This window comes from Astyanax mexicanus, chromosome 8, assembly GCF_023375975.1.
Source record: "Astyanax mexicanus isolate ESR-SI-001 chromosome 8, AstMex3_surface, whole genome shotgun sequence".
Taxonomy (NCBI): Eukaryota; Metazoa; Chordata; class Actinopteri; order Characiformes; family Acestrorhamphidae; genus Astyanax; species Astyanax mexicanus.
Window position 1 is genome coordinate 15775339 of NC_064415.1, and position 17713 is coordinate 15793051.

General features: G+C 39.9%; 1 protein-coding gene across 1 annotated transcript; it reads left to right on the forward strand.

Annotated features, from left to right (window-relative positions):
- The first annotated feature begins 255 nt into the window (after positions 1–255).
- Positions 256–17497, forward strand: tmem102 (transmembrane protein 102). Its single transcript, XM_022678551.2, has 3 exons — positions 256–753; positions 2796–3006; positions 11533–17497. Exons 2-3 carry the CDS (start codon positions 2805–2807, stop codon positions 12894–12896), a joined length of 1566 nt encoding a protein of 521 aa, XP_022534272.1. The 5' UTR covers positions 256–753; positions 2796–2804; the 3' UTR covers positions 12897–17497.
- Positions 17498–17713: the final 216 nt, after the last annotated feature.

Here is a 17713-nt window from a genome sequence, read left to right on the forward strand (position 1 = left end):
AATTTTTTTATTATTTTTTATTTTTTATTTATTATAAAAATACCAAAATGGCAAAAATTAAAAACTAAAATCTGACGAGAAAGAAAATATAGAAATAATACTGTTTCTTTATAAATACAGGTGTTTTTTATTTTTATAATTATTGTTATTTGTTTATTTTACACAGTACACTTTCAGTTCACCCAGACTTTTATTAGTTGTTAGCAGCAATAGCTCTATATCTCCAGAGCAAAAAACAAAAAGAAGCAAACTCCAGGCACGGGTTAAAATAATATTTTTTTATGTTTTAAAATGCTATGCCTAAATCCTGCGCGGGGTAAGAGCATGGACAGGAGCGGAGCAGGGCGGGCTGCGCTGATCTCGTTAAAATACTACTAATCCCAGGATTCTCGGAGGTGGCCCGTGATTTCCGCGGTCGGTGTTGCCGGGGGGAAGCGTGCGCCGGGACTGGAGTTGGGAATGACGGGAGCCGAAGCTGCTGGACTCCACACCACATTCCTCCACCACCACCACCATAACAACACCACCAGCGGCGGGGCGTAACACACAAGGCTTCGGGCAGACGGAGCGAGTTGGTGGACAGGGCGCAGAAACGGGCAGTTTAATAATAATCCACTGTTTGGATCAGTCTGTGTGTGTGTTCGCTGGCTCCATGCTCTTGCCCCACACCTGCTAGCGAGGCGGCTAATCCGAGCTGCTCGAGCAGAGCTGAGGAATGTGACTCTCCCGCTACAGAAACAGAAGCAGCTAACGGTACTTTAACCTGTGTGTTAACCTGTCTGTCCGTTCCCTTCCTGGCCGACTAACACAGAACAGACCTCAGCAGCGCAGACCTGCTCGATATGGACCGGGTTCAGCGCCGATAAACGCCGATAGAAGCTGCCAACATTACCCGGCTAGTTAGCTGGACATTAGCCGGCTAATTAACTAGCCTGCTCTGTAATCTGCCCACTGACCCAGTTCTGACCGGACTGAGTGTGCGGGGCTCAGGAAGCCCTGCCAGATAAACAGCCACACAACTAACTAACCTAGCCAACTAACCGGCTACTAAACTTCAGCACAGCCTCTCTAATTCTTAACGTGTCCAATTCTGACGTTAAGAGATAGCTTGCTGGCTAACTAGCTAACTTACATTGAGAGACACATGCTAAAGTAGAGTATTAGCTTATCAGAGACCCTAACTATGGGTATTAGCTATCTTAGCTTAGCTTGCTAACTAGCCAAGTTACCTGTTTCAATGTAACGTACACAGTAAACCAGCTCAACGGGTCTTAATAACTTAAAATAATAATTATTTAGTTTTCTAATTTTAATAAAAATCAATACAAGTCACAACATGTCCATAACATTCTATTATCTTAATCCTATTCAGTGTTTAACATCTGTGAAAAACAATATTAGCATTATTTTTGTGCTGTAGTGCTCTGGAAAAAAATAAAAAAATAAAATACCACTTCAGTTTCTGAATCAGTTTATCTGATTTTGCTATTTATAGGTTGTTTTATTCTATAAACTACGGACAACGTTTCTTCCTAATTCCAAATAAAGTCATTTAGAGCATTTATTTGCAGAAAATGAGAAAAAAAAGATGCATAGGTTTCAGATCTTAAATAATGCAAAGAAAACAAGTTTATATCCATAACATATTTAACATGCATCGTGGCATGTTCTCCTCCACCAGTCTTACACACTGCTTTTGGATGACTTTATGCCATTGCTGGTGCAAAAAATCAAACAAAACATTTCAAGCTTTGTTTGATGGCTTGTCATCCATCTTCCACTTTATTATATTAATTTGGTAAAATAAAAAAAACATATCATTTTTAAGTGGTCTCTTGTTTTTTTCTAGAGCTGTATGACCTTTTCTAATTTTACAATAGGGGGTGTGTGATATGGCCCTTAAGATATCACAATTTTTCAGGGTGATTTTTGTTTTGTAAATAAAATGTAAAAAAATGAGTGGCATAATTTATTTTTGCTTCACACTGTTTCTAATTTCTAATTTAACGAAAACAGCCAAGTACGGGGTGTGTAATATGGGCCTTGAAAATAATACTTCCTTTAGACCTCCGCTTGAGTAAAAGTATAAAAGCATTTCCCCTAAAACGTACTAAGTGTACTAATAGAATACCATCATTTATGTTCTGTTATCATTTTTGTAATTAGACTTGATGTTAATCACAAAGCACTAAAGGCAAATTTTATTAGATATAGGCTAACCAAGTAGCTAAGAAATAGTAATACATTAATTATAGAGATTTATTGGCAACTTAAATACACATTTACATATAATAAAATATTGCTTTTTAAGTATTAGTTTTCCCTTAATATATTGCATTTTTATATTTCATATATTTCCTCATTCGTTTAGGCAGAGGCACGTCGAAAATTACACTGACACTCAAATTTTGGCTTTAAATAATTATATAAAATATAAAATTTGATTTTGAAATGCAGAAAATGGACTTAAGTTAATTTAACTTAACTTTAACTTAAGTTTTTTTTAAGTAAAACGTAACTATAAATAAATAGTATGGTGGGACAAGTGTAATGTATGTCATAAATGGGCCTCAGTTGCCATCATGTGTCTGTTGTCCATGATAAATTTACAGAAAGCATATCATCACAGTTTTTATTGTGGTACCACTATCTTGATTCATTGTTTTACCTGTAATTAATAATACCAACAGTAAAGAATATATATATTCAAAATAAGTCGTCTATTGTTATGCTGATTTCTAGCAAATTATGTATTTGTTGGCATATCTAATTATTATTAAATGCTTTTCTCTCAGGTTGTGCTGATGGAGACACTGATGAGCGCTGTGGCTCCTCGGCCAGCTGCCCCGGTGAAGCGTGTTGCGGAGGTGGACTTCCGCTCGGGCACCACGCTGGAGCAGCTGGCAGCGCAGGTGCAGGAGCTTGTTCTGCTGGAGCAGGGAGAGTTCGGGGACCAAACTGCACTTGAGGTGCACACTGCCAAAGACTTCATTTTCAACATGCTCGGTATGACTTGTATATTTTATACAAAAGTTAAAAAGTTCTCCCATACTACCTAAAATAAACTCTTTCTACGTTGACTTTCATTGTAAGTTAGGGAGCTTTATCTTTCTCCTGTAAAGTTCCCATAGTTAGAGTCTCAGATGCCTTGCTACTGTGTTATTGCACACTACACTGGCTACAACCGTTGGACTTTATAAGTTCCATCCTTTTTTTCATATCCAGGAAAGATATTTTGGGACACATTGGTGTACAAACATTTAATTTCCGAGCTCTGTAAGTAAGATGTAGTAGCTTAAAGTTTTCAGAATCATAGGTTTTCAGTGCTCTATTGAGAAGCCAATAATCAATATATGTTTGGATTAGAATAGTGGCTTGCTTGTCCACCTAATTTCTATATATCCTTATTATGCTTTATGCCTTAAAAACAATATAATATTGTATTCTAACATACCAGTCTTTTTACCTAACCTGTAAATTATTAATTGTTTTTTACTGTTTTGCAACTACTTGATAATTACATAATACCAGGTTCATTTGAGACAAATTAAAGCAGACGTGTAATTAAATTTGTACAAAAAGTTGCCTGTTGAAGAATATATAGTTGCTCAACAATTATTTTATCTTACCTAAACATTTAGCAGATCCTTTTTAATTTTAAGAGAACAGTAACCTGTAATTATCAAGCATTCCTGAGATTTTTTAACCTTCCACAACTGAAGCCTCCACTGTTCACTGCAAGTGTACATGTCTGACCAATAGGTGGCACTGTTTCCGTGCCCTGCCTCTGTCCTGTTCAACAGCACTGCTAGCCAGATCCATTCTGGTTTAAACCCCTCAATTTCCTCTTTTCTTTTTCTGTCCTTTTTCTCTCAGTATTCCTTCCTCATCACTCGTAGCTACGTCTCCTTCTCCACCTAGACACCAGCCCACACACCACACACGCACAAAGTAACTGTCATTCTGTCTCCTTCTGCTAGTCTGTGTGACAATAGCTCTGAGAGGGAGAGAGAGATTTGCCTGAGCTTTTCATTCTTCTCCTGAAAATATCATAACAGCCGCTTCACATAATCTTGTCAAAAACTGGATTAGTTAACAGACAGCTTCCATGTCTCAGTCTGTCTCTCTCTCTGTAATGTGCCTCTCCTCGTCTCCTTCTGTACTGTTTTCCACAGTCACCCTTTTTTCTCTCTTCCCTTCTTACACTTTTAGCCTTTAGGTTCTTTTTTGTCCTGTTTTTTTGTCAGTGCCTTTGATATACCTCCCAATGTTTCATCTGTCTAGTATCTAGTATTTTCTGTCCTATATTCTCTGCCAGCTAGAGAGATTTATATTTTCTCTAGTACTTTTCAGTGTTTTTTTTCTGTCTACCCCAGTTCCTCAGGGTGTGAACTGATTCTTAATCTGTTTGGATCACTCTGCTTATCTCTGTCTTTCTCTTTTTTACTCTTTTTCTTTATAGTTAATATACATGTCATGTACACTTTTGATTACCACATACTGATAAAGGATGCACACACCATGTCTTACTTTTTTGGTGAGACACAGACCCATTTTATACCTGGTAATTTCATGTGTTCTGAGTATCCTGGTTATATGTGGGTAAGGCCAAGTCACATGAAGATGCAATTTAAACATTGTAATGAATACAGATTGGATTAGGCTACACAACCAATTAAGGAGGTAGTCTGAGACACATTTGAGCAATGTTATCGCAGTAAATCCATCTTCCCAAAATGAATGGCAACCAAAACTCCTCCCAGTACAACCAAAATGCAAATTTGCATATTATGTCCCACAGAGCAATTGTAATTTAGTCTGACTAACCCAAGACACATGATTATAATTGTATGAAAATACAATCCAGACACATATAAACTAGGTATAATCGAGGTCAGAGTAAATAATGAGCTTTTTTGTGGTAATGTGACTAATTACATGTGTTACAGTTAAGCATGTATAGTCTGATAAAAAAAAGTCATATCCAGAATCATTGCTCAGGGTATAAACGCTTTTCAAATCGAAGCTGTTTAGGTCAGCTACAACTTGAAGCGTTTCTTTACTTTTCAGTTTCTTTATATATTTTTAAATTCTTTTTGAATACAGATATACCCTCAAAGAATGCTTTGATGTTTTCCCATCAGCTCAAATGCGCAGTTTAGGTTGCAGGTTCTGAATTAATTCTGCTCCAGTTCTAAAAACAGATAATGAAAGGAAGCTATAAAAAATCACTCGGATCAAAACGCTGCACCAGGAGCAGTGTTCACTATCACTGCATCACTTGCATTTATTCTTCCTATCTTACAGTTCTGTGCACGACATGCATTAGCATGCCTTCAGTATTCTTGTCTGTGAACTCGAGCCTAACCCGCGACCCTTTTCCTCCAGAAATGCTCATTATATTGCAGCATTATTGCAGCATTATAGTGGTCTCATTGCTGTGGAGGAAAGCTAGAGTGTGTATTTACTAAAAGCGAACTTGGTCTCCTGTATGATAAAGGTCATAGGTGTTTTGGTAAATAAAGCAAATGTCAATACACAGTTTCTCCTTTCCTGAAAAATTGCTGTTTTCTTTTTTTGTTGACTGGGTGACTGTGTTCGTTCAGTTTTCACACTGATTGGTCCTGTATCAGATTGGAAGAATCGATACTGGGTTTTGAGTAGAATAAATGAGTATCCAAGTTAGATTTGAGAGCATGGCTTTAGATGTAAGCTAGTAAGTGTCAGTTTGGCATGATGGGTTGTTCATAATACTGAATATTAATTCTTTTAAAATTCTTCATTCATTTGTTTGCTGTTGGTTGTGCTAGCAATTCTGATCTGACTTTTTGGCTTACTCATGTACGTTTTGGCAAACCCCACTTCACTGATGCAAACTGATGCACCCTGAGCCTGCAGGACAGCTGGAATTTATTAGGAACTTCATTGGAGGCCACTTATCCACCATCAGGACTATCCTCTGCAACCTTTCAAAAACCTTTTCTCTTCTCTTCACGTCCAGGGAGATTAGCTACAGTGCCATGTGTTATAAACTTCTTGATTCATAGTCTTGTATGCTCTCTGGACAAAACAACATTAAGATCTCTGGAGGTGGACTTGTAACCTTGAGTTATTTTTCCACAATTTCTCTCCTGCTTTCTCTTTTTCCATGCTTTAGTGTGGCATACGCAGTGTGGCATGCACAGATTGCTCCATTTTCTCTGGTTTCAGGTGTGGTTTGTATTGTCCACACCTGTTGCTTGTCACACATGAGCATGACATGCATGAAACAGTTATTTACCCACAATTTTTGTGTGGCAAAAAGGTGCCAATAATTGACAATAAAAAAATTGCCAATAAAAAAAATTTAGGGGTGCCAACAGTTTCAGCCATGACTGTATGATCTGAGAAGCTCTCAGGTTTTGCTACATTATCAATTAATCGCTGATTATATATTTTTGCTAAAAATGCCTTGATAACTATACAAAACCAGTGGATCCTTTTATCTCTAGTTTCTGTGGTATTTTTATACCTGAGATAAAACCTCATTTAAATTTCACCCACTTGTGAGCTAATCATGTTTATATCTGTGTTGACCTGCATCTTACACTGGTAAATATGTGCTGTGGCAATTATAGCATATATTATGTTGATTTCCTAACGATAAAAGAAATATAAATCCTATAGAGCGGGCTGAGTGGATTATAGGGCTGCCGAGTTCAGACTGCTGTAGCTGTGTTATTCGTCCAAATAAGGGTTTAGGATGCAGTCTAATTCTCAGCATGGTGCTGAATTAATACATTGTTAAAAGGTATTACTGGTACGGTGCCTTGTGGTGATTAGTATTTTACATAACAGCTGCATTTATGAATAGATTCCTATTGCAACACGGAAGAAGCCATCGAAGTAATTACCTAGCATTTAATGAGATGATCAGTGCGTGTTTTATACCGACATGTGAAATGCCTGTGGCGAAGCAATCTTGTACTCAAGACGGCCAACTGCTGAGAGACTGGCTGGCTCATTCTGGCCCGGCTATTTCCATGTTGTTACCTGCAGATTTAATAGGCATGTCCCAAACTGGCCAGCTACTATGTCAGTCAGCAGTCTAATTATATGACCTCCAAATCCATCAGCACATGTCAGTAGTGCATGCCAGTCAGGGGTAATGGTTTGAAGAAATGGATTTGAATAACACCTAACTGCCAATCATCTTCACTGAAGAATATCTCTCTGTAGGTCAGAGTAGGGAACTGAGGGCCTGACATTTTCTGCTCTAACACACAAACTAAGCCTGGCAATTAACTGATGAATGTCATATAGAGTGGGTTTAAGCAGGAAAATTACAAAACCGTGCAGGAATCCAGCCTACATTACCAGAGGACCACGGCCATTCTGTAGCCATCCTTCTAAAGTCAAGGTGCCCCACCCTAGTTCTGGAAATCCATCCTGCAAACACTAGATTAGGTTAATGAAGATCTACTTTATCCTGGTGAAGCACCTGTATTTGTTTCCCTGTGTTTGCTGCATCACCCTAACAGAAAAGTGGTTGAATTAATTTCTAACATACTGACTGCTAAAAACTAAAACTAAACTTTAACTGTTGCAGTGTCACATTTACAACAAGGCTCTAAAAGAAACTATGCTTAAGCTGAATTCTTGAACTTTATATTCAATCTTAAACAATGCAGCAGTTATGCTTTGCTGTTAAAATATACATAGTGTATCTACATTGCGCTATTGAAGCTGGAGTGAAGCACCTGCTAAACTGGCTGCTTACTGGTAATGTCACTGCACTTTACAGTTAAATATAAAACTCATTTCTGTTTTGTTTACTGAAATAAGGGGACAAACATGCATATTAAACAGATGGTTAGCACAGTGCAGTATGTCAGACTGCTGTGAACTGATAGCACAAAGCTAGGAATTGTCATAGCACAAGAACTACAGATATTGAATTTGGTTATTTCATTTTCCTCTGAAGAATAGCTCCACACTGCAGACTCTAGAATTTGTTTTAGAAATTCCTTTCACTGTGGCTGCTGTGGTCTGAGAGGCACCCTGCCCTGCACATTTTAATGTATTTCCTGCTTTAACACACCCCATCACACTTTGAAAAGGCTTGTAAATAAGCTCTTTACTTGAGTTAGTTGTGTTGCAACAGGGGGAGCACTAAAAAGTGCAAGGCCGTGTGCACCAAGGACCAGTGTTGGCCTAGAGGATGCAACGGGGAAATCTTACGGTGCATTTACACTGCTCCGTCACGTCAACGCACATGGTCGTACTGCCCTCCTCCAACTGGTCGCATGTGGGCGTGACAAAGGCGTTCCCTGCGTCGTCCAATTAAATCGTTCTAATAAATTTAAATGCTTTTATACAAGCTATTATTATTTTCTATAAATTAAAAAATATATAAATGTGTATTAATAAATATGAATGTTCCATTGAGCTTTATTACACTGTCTTGTGAGCAGAATATAGGCTAACAAAAGCAAACTTTTCCAATTAAATTATATATTAATATTTTAAAAACCTGCTAGAGACCCCAACAATCTCTGCAGCCTTTCTCCTCGCTGTATTACTGTGATCAGAGTCCCTGTAAATCAGCAGGGTTTTAATATATGAGGCAGGAAAGCCTGAAACTTCTCTTCCAGGCTTCTCTGGACGCTTGAAAGCGGAACTAAATGTTTTCAGACACTGCGCTGCAGACACGTATCAGGCGAACACCTGCTCTCTGATTGGATAGACGCATTGCGTTGGACGGATTCATTTGCATAAAGTTCAGCTCGGCTCAACTTTTCATCGCATCGCATCCCCCGCTTTCGACGCATTGGAGCCATGATGCACTGCGCGACTGCGTCCGACTGAGGCGGCGCTTCCCATTGAAAATAAATGGGATACGTCGCTGTGCGTTGTCGCGACGGAGCAGTGTAAATGCACCGTTAGGATCAAACTAAACTTCTGATCTGATCTGAAAGCTATTTTGACAGTTTTCCCCCATATCCAAGCTGCTCCCCTCTTCTAGTCTGCATATTATCACCTTCTTATCAGCTCTCAGCATTTTAATTATTACCTCAGTGAAATTAGAAGGTGTTATCTATCCACTTGGAAAAAAGTCGCCCCCAGGCTTGCTTTGTGTACTGTTCAGGGTTTTTTTTTTTTTTTTTTTTTTGAGAGAGAGCAGTGTTGAATTTCTGTAAGTTAATTTGCACTTGTCGCAGTAGTGCAGTGTAGGCAGGGGAGATCTGTGATGGTGTGTGTGTGTGTAATGACGCACAACTCTCACCATCTTCCCAGAAAACTGAGTGCTGACAGGAGCTGAATTAAAATAAAGTATTTTTTTTTGCGGTGCTTTCCCCCTCTCCTCCTTGGAGTTGTGGAGGGCTGAGAATAGTCTAAAAGACTGACTGTGGTGTGTGTGTTTGTGTGTGTGAGAGAGAGAGAAGCTATCACACTGAATTTTTTTTTTCTTTCCTCTGCTCCCCATTTGACCCAATTTATTCCTCACAGATAAAACAAAACCAAACCAAAATCTAGGCCTTCTCGCTGCTCTGCCCTCTGCTCTCATGCGCACATCCCTCAGCACAGTATCACACTCTTTCTGGCAGGCGTGCATGTGTGCGTGCGTGCATTTGTAAACTTCACACTTAGATCTTTCCTTGCACATGTTTTTGATGGTGTTTAGGTCTTTGCTTAGACTAAGTATGTATAAGACATTTTACATGACATTACAATTTTCTTGACTTCTAAGAATGTCACGGCCATCCTTCGATATTTCTTATCCCATCTGAATCAGTCACAAAATTGTATCACCTCGCTTCTATTTACAAAAATAAAATACTGTCCTTAATCTTTTGATCAGTGTTCTGTGTCTGATTTTTTCAGTATAGTAGGCCCTATGACATTAGTTTTATTTCACCCTCAAAATTACATTTAGATGTTCTCAGTTTCATGTTTTTCTTTTATATACAAACAATATGAAAAGGCCACAGAATGTATTAAAATAATCAATATTGATAACTAGAAAACTAATTTAGCAGTTTCAACACAGGTCTTCTCAGGTTTCTCTTCAGTTTTTTTTTTTCTTTTTCAAATTAACACTTAGGGCTAACTCTGGCTCATTTACATAATTTATTCTCTGTTGATTAATGAGCCCTGTTGCTGCCAAATAAATAGAAATGAAAGGAAGAGACCAATAGCACTCATAGCTTTTGTGCACACCATTTAAAAATGAGTAAAATACACCTGTTACAAACAAGTGCATAAACAAAAATAAATGTTTTTTAAAAACATCTCGTGCAACTATAGCTCACATATGTATGTAATATTAATTTGTAGTTTAATATTAGACAGGATTCTTTTTCTAAAAACTCTGTCCCTGTATTAAAAAACAAACACAGAGAATGAGAGCTTGATTAGGACTGCTCTGTTTTTGTAGTAGTGGTATATCACACATACACGCAGCAATAAAATCCTCCACAAATTCACACCTTGCATTAGACAATTGTGTGCTTTGGAGGGAAAGACTCTACCAGCTTAATTTTACCCAGCTCTTAAAATGGGTTTTAAATGTAACACGCTTGTTTTAAGTGACTTTCTTTGTCTTGTCTGTAGAATGTTGGGATAACTAACTATGAAGCTCAGGAAATTCAGTTTTTGATAATGAGCATCGTTTTTCATTGCATGCTTCTGTTTTTATATCTGAGTTCCATTTTTATGATTGAATTCTGTGATTCCATTCTTATTCTTTACAATAAGGAAAACAGAGCCCTGGAAAAGTAGATTTTTTTTTGTATGCCCACCTTTAGCTGCATGGCAGAATTAACATTGTTCTGACAATGTTTGCAGCTGCAATAAGCCAGTGTGTGAAAAAAGCATCAAAAAGCATCTACAATGGTTTCAACCTGCTTGAGTATCATGGTCCAGTGGACAAGAACATGAAGTGCTTGTGTTTTCTCTTTGGTTATCCTTTCCACTGTTATGTTTTCCCAGCATGTCCTCTCTCTCTTTTTCACAGTCTCTTTCTCTCTCGCTGTCTGTCTCTTTCGCTCTCAGGCTGTCTCTTTCACACTCATTCACACATGCGGTAAGAGGTATACACCCACGTCTGCAGCACTAGCAGGGGGTTCACACGCTGGCTTAGTTTGCAGATAATTGGATGAGTGAAATCATGTTATAAGATTTTAACTGCAGGATGTAGCTCAGAGTCTGCAGACAATGCACAGGAACACCACAGTCTCCTAAACATATCCACTGAATTCCATTTGTGTGTATTGTGTCTACATCCTAGCCAAGGTCTATAAATTGCTTTAATGTTTCTAAAGGACAGAAAAGTAAAAAAAAACCAAAAGGAAACATATAGCTCATTGAAATGATGCCTTTGGCTTTGAAAATCTGACATTTAAAACAAAGACTTTGAGTCGATTGGATTCATATCTAGTGATAATGTTATTGAACACTGTTTGCTATGCTGTAGTTAAAGTCAGGGTGATATTATTCTGGATGCATAATATTTCAGTAATATTCTGACCTGATGAATGTTTCTTGCTCTAGGCCTGGTACAGAAGGTGGACAAGAGGCTTCCAGTGGCAAACGAATATCTGCTGTTGTCTGGAGGTGCCAGGGAAGGTGTTTTAGACCTGAACCCTGAGGACCTGGGTGACTACGCTCGAGGCGTGGACTTTGACCTGGACTTCACCCTGCTCGTGCCAGCTCTCAAATTGCATGACCGCAACCAGCCTGTAACTTTGGACATGCGCCAGTCGCCGCCATGCCACTCTTGGCTCAGCCTACGTCTTTGTGACCCCACCATGCTGGCACGATGGGGCATCTGCTGCGAGGACGAGGCTAACGGACAGCGCGAGGAAGACGATGATGTGGAGGAAGAAGGTGGCTCTATACTGGGGTCGATTCCATCCCTGCAGTCTCCCCAGTCTTTGGATGGATGCTACTTCTCACCCTTGCTGGTCACTGATTGGTTCTGGAATGTGGTTGGGACAGCAGTGGAAGAACTTAGACGGAATCCTCAGAGAGGTATTCCGGTGCCAGATCGCATTGAAAGAAACGGACCTTTGACCACTCTAATCCTCAAAGCAGGTACCAGCCGTGTGCTCTACGACCTTCTGCCCGTTGTGTCATTTCGTGGCTGGCCAGCAGTTGCACAAAGCTGGCTCACCACCAACCACTTCTGGGATGGAAAGATCACAGAGGAGGAAGCCATTAGTGGGTTTTATCTGCTGCCTTGCTGCTCCCCGGCTGCAGGGTCTGCCTCTAGACCTGACCGAGAGTGGAGGTTGGCCTTTTCCCGGAGTGAGGTCCAGCTGAAGAAATGTGTGCCCTACCCTATGGCTGCAGCGTTCCAGGCTGCCAAGGCTGTGCTGTCCAGATTGCTTGCGCGTCCACGTACAGGCCTTAGCCTTTACCACCTCCGCACACTGCTTTTCTGGGCTTGCGACCGCTTACCTGCAGCCTACCTGAGCTGCCCTGATCAAGAGACGCCTGCTCGCCTGCTCCTGGGGCTCCTAGATGACCTATCCCACTGTGTGTTGGGTAAAAACTGCCCAAACTATTTCCTCCCTCAATACAACATGCTAGAGCACCTTACTGATGGTGCTGCCCTGCTGGTAGCTCGGAAGCTAGCGCACTTGCGCTCTGATCCAGCCGAACACTTGCGTGCAGCCTTGGAGCAAGCCAGACAGGCCTGCCAGCTGAAGCGAGAAGCTGCCGGCACAAGTAACGGGCATGGTGTTTCATCACCCAGCCGCGGGTCCTCAGCCGCAGGCTCACCCCAAGATGACCGGCTAGCACAGAGGCTTCAGCAGCTAGTCACAGAAAACCCTGGCAAGTCCATTTCGGTCTTCCTCAACCCTGATGATGTCACGAGACCACACTTCCGCATTGACGATAAGTTTTACTAAGACGACGCTGTGGCGGCTTGTGCTGAGAGCCAGCCACATAGCCAGTGATAAAGCTAATGGTTAAAGCTGAGAGCACACGCACACTCATCCACTGTGCATTGAACTGTACTGTATCTAAATGAATAGAACCCCAAAAAGCAGGCTGGGCATAATCAGTGATGTTTTTTTTTTTTTTTCTGCCAGCGATACAATCTGTAAGCCAGCTCTGCAAAATATGATTAAGCTGCTGCTACAGAGACCATCTGACCCAAATCACGTCCTCTGTCAGCTACGGGGCTCTGCTACCAAAAAAAAATGAAAAGAAAATAACCAAACGGAGGAAGAGACAAGAGCAGCTGTCAGAGGACTGGAACAATATTTAAGTCTTGTATGCTGTTTGATGGGTGGCCTTGGCGCTCACTTGCTCAGTGAAAAGAGTCTATTGCTCAGTGAAACCTTATTTACTCCTGCAAACAAACTGCTATGAGTCATAACATCTCGCACAAGCTGACTTATTCTGTAAAACAGTACTGCAGTTGAGAGGTTCTGAAACGTGCTACTTACTACTGAGATGTGTGTTTTTGTTTGTTTGTTTTGTACTCTTTGATTATTCTATTTGATTATTCCTGGAAAGCAAGAGCATGAGTGAAAAGATATGAAATGATCTAAAAGCTGGTACATTTGATGTAAATGAATGTAATTTTTGCTGTTTGTTTTTGAAAGGTTCTGAAAGTTTAGCACTGGATATAATTCATTTGATTTCTATACTTAATCTCTCTCTTATTCGTCTTATTCTCTTTCTCAGGTACTTTTTTTGTTGCTCAAGTTGTTTTTTACTGCTACATGATGATGGCATTTCCAGTGTTTATGGTATTGCCTGTGTGCCTCCCACTATTTCAAACAATTTGTCAGTTGACCCAAAACATTTTGGTCAAGGGGCTGCTTTTGGTTTAGAAAGCTATGTGACTTAATGTCTAGTTAATGAAGGCTAGGCTGGGAATTGCACTTGTGTTCATTCATAAAGCATTTCATAATGCAACACAAGCACAAACTGCATTCTAAGAATTGCTGCAAGGGGTGCTAAAGCGAAAGCCAAGTTGTCTTGTATCACTGGCATGCTTTTTCCAGTCAACTATCATGATTGTAACCCTGTCCATTACCCCTGTCTATGATTTGTCCTTGTCGCTCTCCTAAGTGCTGAGTGTTGTACCCACCACAGTAATGTCGGAATGGACGTTGAGTTTTGATATTTGATAGTCTACAGAGCCAAAAACCACATGAAATCTGGTGGTTTAAAATGTGACAAGATGCGTCTCGGTGTGAATGGTGAAATCAAAATTTTTCAGCACTCACAACTTAAACAGCAGTCTCATCAAATCCAGAGGGACAGAAGGGTGAAGGTCCAAAAAAAGCACCAAAGGTTGGTTACTGATGCCAATTACTTGACTGTATAGCAGCCCATGCAGATCTCTTTTGTTATATCCACACACATATCCAACCTGGTCACTCAACAGACCTAGTCGTCTCAACAGACCTAATTTGAGAAACAGATATGATTTGCCTGCAGTCTGATCACGGCCTTTGTGCAGCAGGGCCGTGCATTTGTCGAGTGTTGGCCTGGCATTGCCATTTGCAATTTTGTGCATGCTTTGAGTCTGTTTTGGGCCTTAAAATGATGGAGTCTCTTCAGTGCACTGCTCCAACAAGCCATGCCCTCTGGCTGAACTGTACATCTGATTAAGATCAGCCATGGGCCTGAATATGAAGCACCCAAACCTCAGGTCAGTTTTTTACAGCAGGATCAGGACCTGCTGCATTACTGCTGAGAATCATGTACATATTTAAGTACCTGACACCATATAGACGCACTATAATGACAAAAATGCTACAAAGTACGCCCTGTCATTTCCATCAAAAAAACAAAGATGAAGAAATGGTACAAAGTCGCAAAGTTTCTAAGGATTCTTCCTGCAGTGCTAACATATATCTCATATATCTGAGTTGCTAATGTGTAATATGATTGTTTACGATATTGAATATGTTTCAGACTGATTTTAGCTGCTTTCAGTTTGGTGCTTGGTTATATAAAAGTTATATAAAAGAAATGCAGCATTTCTCAGACGCTACATAATAAAAGCTCGTCCCAAAGTGAAGGGACCTTCATGTACAGCCAAGAAAGGCTCGATTTCAAGGCTGCGACTGATGCATCTTTTGCAGCCATCAGTTTCCCATAGTTTTCTGTGCACATACAAGAAAAAAAAACACCAACACCGAAATGGCGTGAGGTAAATGTGTTTTTTTTTATATAGAATCACATGATTGTTTGTCAAGAAATCAAAAACAAACAGGTGCAACATAATTAATTTTCCTTGCACTGCAGTTGCAGGACTAAGGATCTTTCTTGTGACATCACCACACAACCCAATGTCATTAGACTGTTCTGTATGTGTGACCAATAGTCTGCTGAGAAGAAGTCTTAATAGGACAGACCTACAGAGAACCTGCCCTACTTTGGCTGCACCCTAGGCTATGAAATGCGGCTTATATGTGCAAATATTGATTTCATTCGCTTCCATGGTTTGGTGTGTGCGGGAGAGAGAGAGTGCAATACAGCAATTCCTGTTAATATACTTCTGTATCAAACTGTGCTTCATAAAGCTTGTTAAAGGCTGGCTTGTTTTGTTGAACTCTGGGAAGGTTTTTGGCCAACTGTTTGTGGTCACTGGAGAGATTCAAGGATGGCTGAAGAAAAAAGAGAGAAAGAAAGACAGAAAAACGTGTGTAGAAAGAAAAAGAAACGCAGAACCAAAATAGTGTCATAAGAAGCATCTTCAGAGAAACTGTCTGTGTTGCTTGTGTGTTGGTTCCTATCTTTCTCCCACAGATGTGCAATGGTGAGATGGAGGGATGAATGGATAGAGGGAGAGAGAGCCAGCAGCGGTCTCCATTGGCAGATTAGTCAGAACGGATGGAGCTCCTGGGAGTGCAGGCAGCTGGTTCTCTCTCTCTCTTTCTCTCTCTCTTATTCTCCTCCTCTCTCTGGATCTGTCTGTGTCTACCTCTCTCTGTGTCTAATTTATCCTTTTTCTCTCTCTTTCATCCATCTCTCCCTCCCTCTCTCCATCCAAGAATGAACTCATTTCCCTGGGTGTGAATGAGTTCCACGCACTCTATCTAACCCACAAACATTCTTTTCCTCTGCAAATGTATGCAGTAAGCAGAGCAGTCAGGCTCAGATAAGGCCTTTATTTGTGTAAAAGATGTCGTACTGTAAAATGGGCTGAGACAGTTCTATTTTTATTTTATTTGTAATCATTTTTTTTTCTGAAATTGCTGTAAGTTAGGCTTGAAATGTTAAAGGGGTACTACTGAATATAATGAACGTACTGAACATAAAGAAGGTACAGATAGTTTGGTCATGAGCACATGGTACCATCATACACTAGAAACAGACATCATATCTAATGTCTTGCGGAAATTAAGCCAAAGTGTGAGTTTATATTCAAAGTAGAGGTGGACAATATGATAAAACCAAATATTGTATCACGATATTTAAAGACATTTTTAAGATGCATAATATTGAATGTGTTTTTCTTGCTTAGTTAGTACAAAAAGATATATATTCAAAATGTGTGTCGCTTCCTCCAGTTCTTTAAGCGCTGAAAGTATCTTAAAATATATATCATTATAACAACTTGCGACACAATACAATACGATGCAATAAAATATCGTCATATTGCCCATCTCTAATGCAGCAGCTAGTGTAAGTAGCTCTCGGTTAGTAGATGCAGAATGGAATGGAATAGAATGGATGAATGCTTTGTTAACGTACGCATACGCTTGCCACTGGGTACCTTAAGTAGCCTGTTTTAATGGGCCTGAATCGTGTAAAATGTTTTAACCGATATTTATATAATCTTTGGAACAGTAATATATATCTATATCTATATGTGTGTTCTCTTCATTGATTAAGATCGTTGTACCGCACAATGCCTAATATTAGATGAACAATCGTCCTATGCAATTTTACCATTATCTATCAAGAGCCTATCTGTTTCAGTGAGATATTAGCCCTCTGCCCTGTTTGAGATAATTACCGAGAGCATTTCATATGGAGGAAAATGATTTCAGTGGCGAAAATCAATGCGTTTCTGCCTCAGGGGATAACAGGACATTCTAATGGCCGCATTTTTCGATGTGATAACTTTATAAAAACCAAAGCATAGTCATTACTCTCCTGACAGTCTGTTGCAGTGTTTTTAAAGCTAAATTATCCCCACATTGCACGGTAGTAATGCTATCGCAGGCAGTCAGGCAGGCCCCAGGCCCTTATTAAAGTGACGGTACAGAGCTGTTTTGTAGTTGTTGTGTAATTGAATGAGTAATGATAATGAATGTAAACATGTTGTACCTCTGAAGCGAAGCATATCTGAATGAACCCAGATCTAAAACTACATGGAATTGTGCAGTGACCTAAAAAGGACTTTATATCCCATCATTTTCTCATGCCAGATATTTTTTTCTGGTTGATTTTGTTTTATTATTTATATCTCCAATCATGTGCGATGATGTCGGTCGTGGCATGAAATAAAACACTGTCATTAAAAAAATGTCTCCCTGTTCTCCTGGTTAATGTGGATTTATCTACTGCTGTTCTGTCTTTGTTAGGGTGTTTCACACCACATTAACAGAATAAGAGCTTATGACAAAGCGCATTGTGTATGGCTGCAGCTGCCCAACAGAGGGTGCTGTGGTACAGGACATTGCTGCTGCTCTACTGCAGCCTGTTTCTCAAAGATAGTCACGGTGGTGATAAAAGCATAAGCTGAGGTTACTCA

Bases quoted from the DNA above. Each gene is read 5' to 3' on its own strand.
- tmem102 (XM_022678551.2), top strand. From the start codon at position 2,805: ATGGAGACACTGATGAGCGCTGTGGCTCCTCGGCCAGCTGCCCCGGTG. The intron at 3,007-11,532 runs GTATGACTTGTA...TTCTTGCTCTAG, and splicing joins CTTCATTTTCAACATGCTCG to GCCTGGTACAGAAGGTGGAC.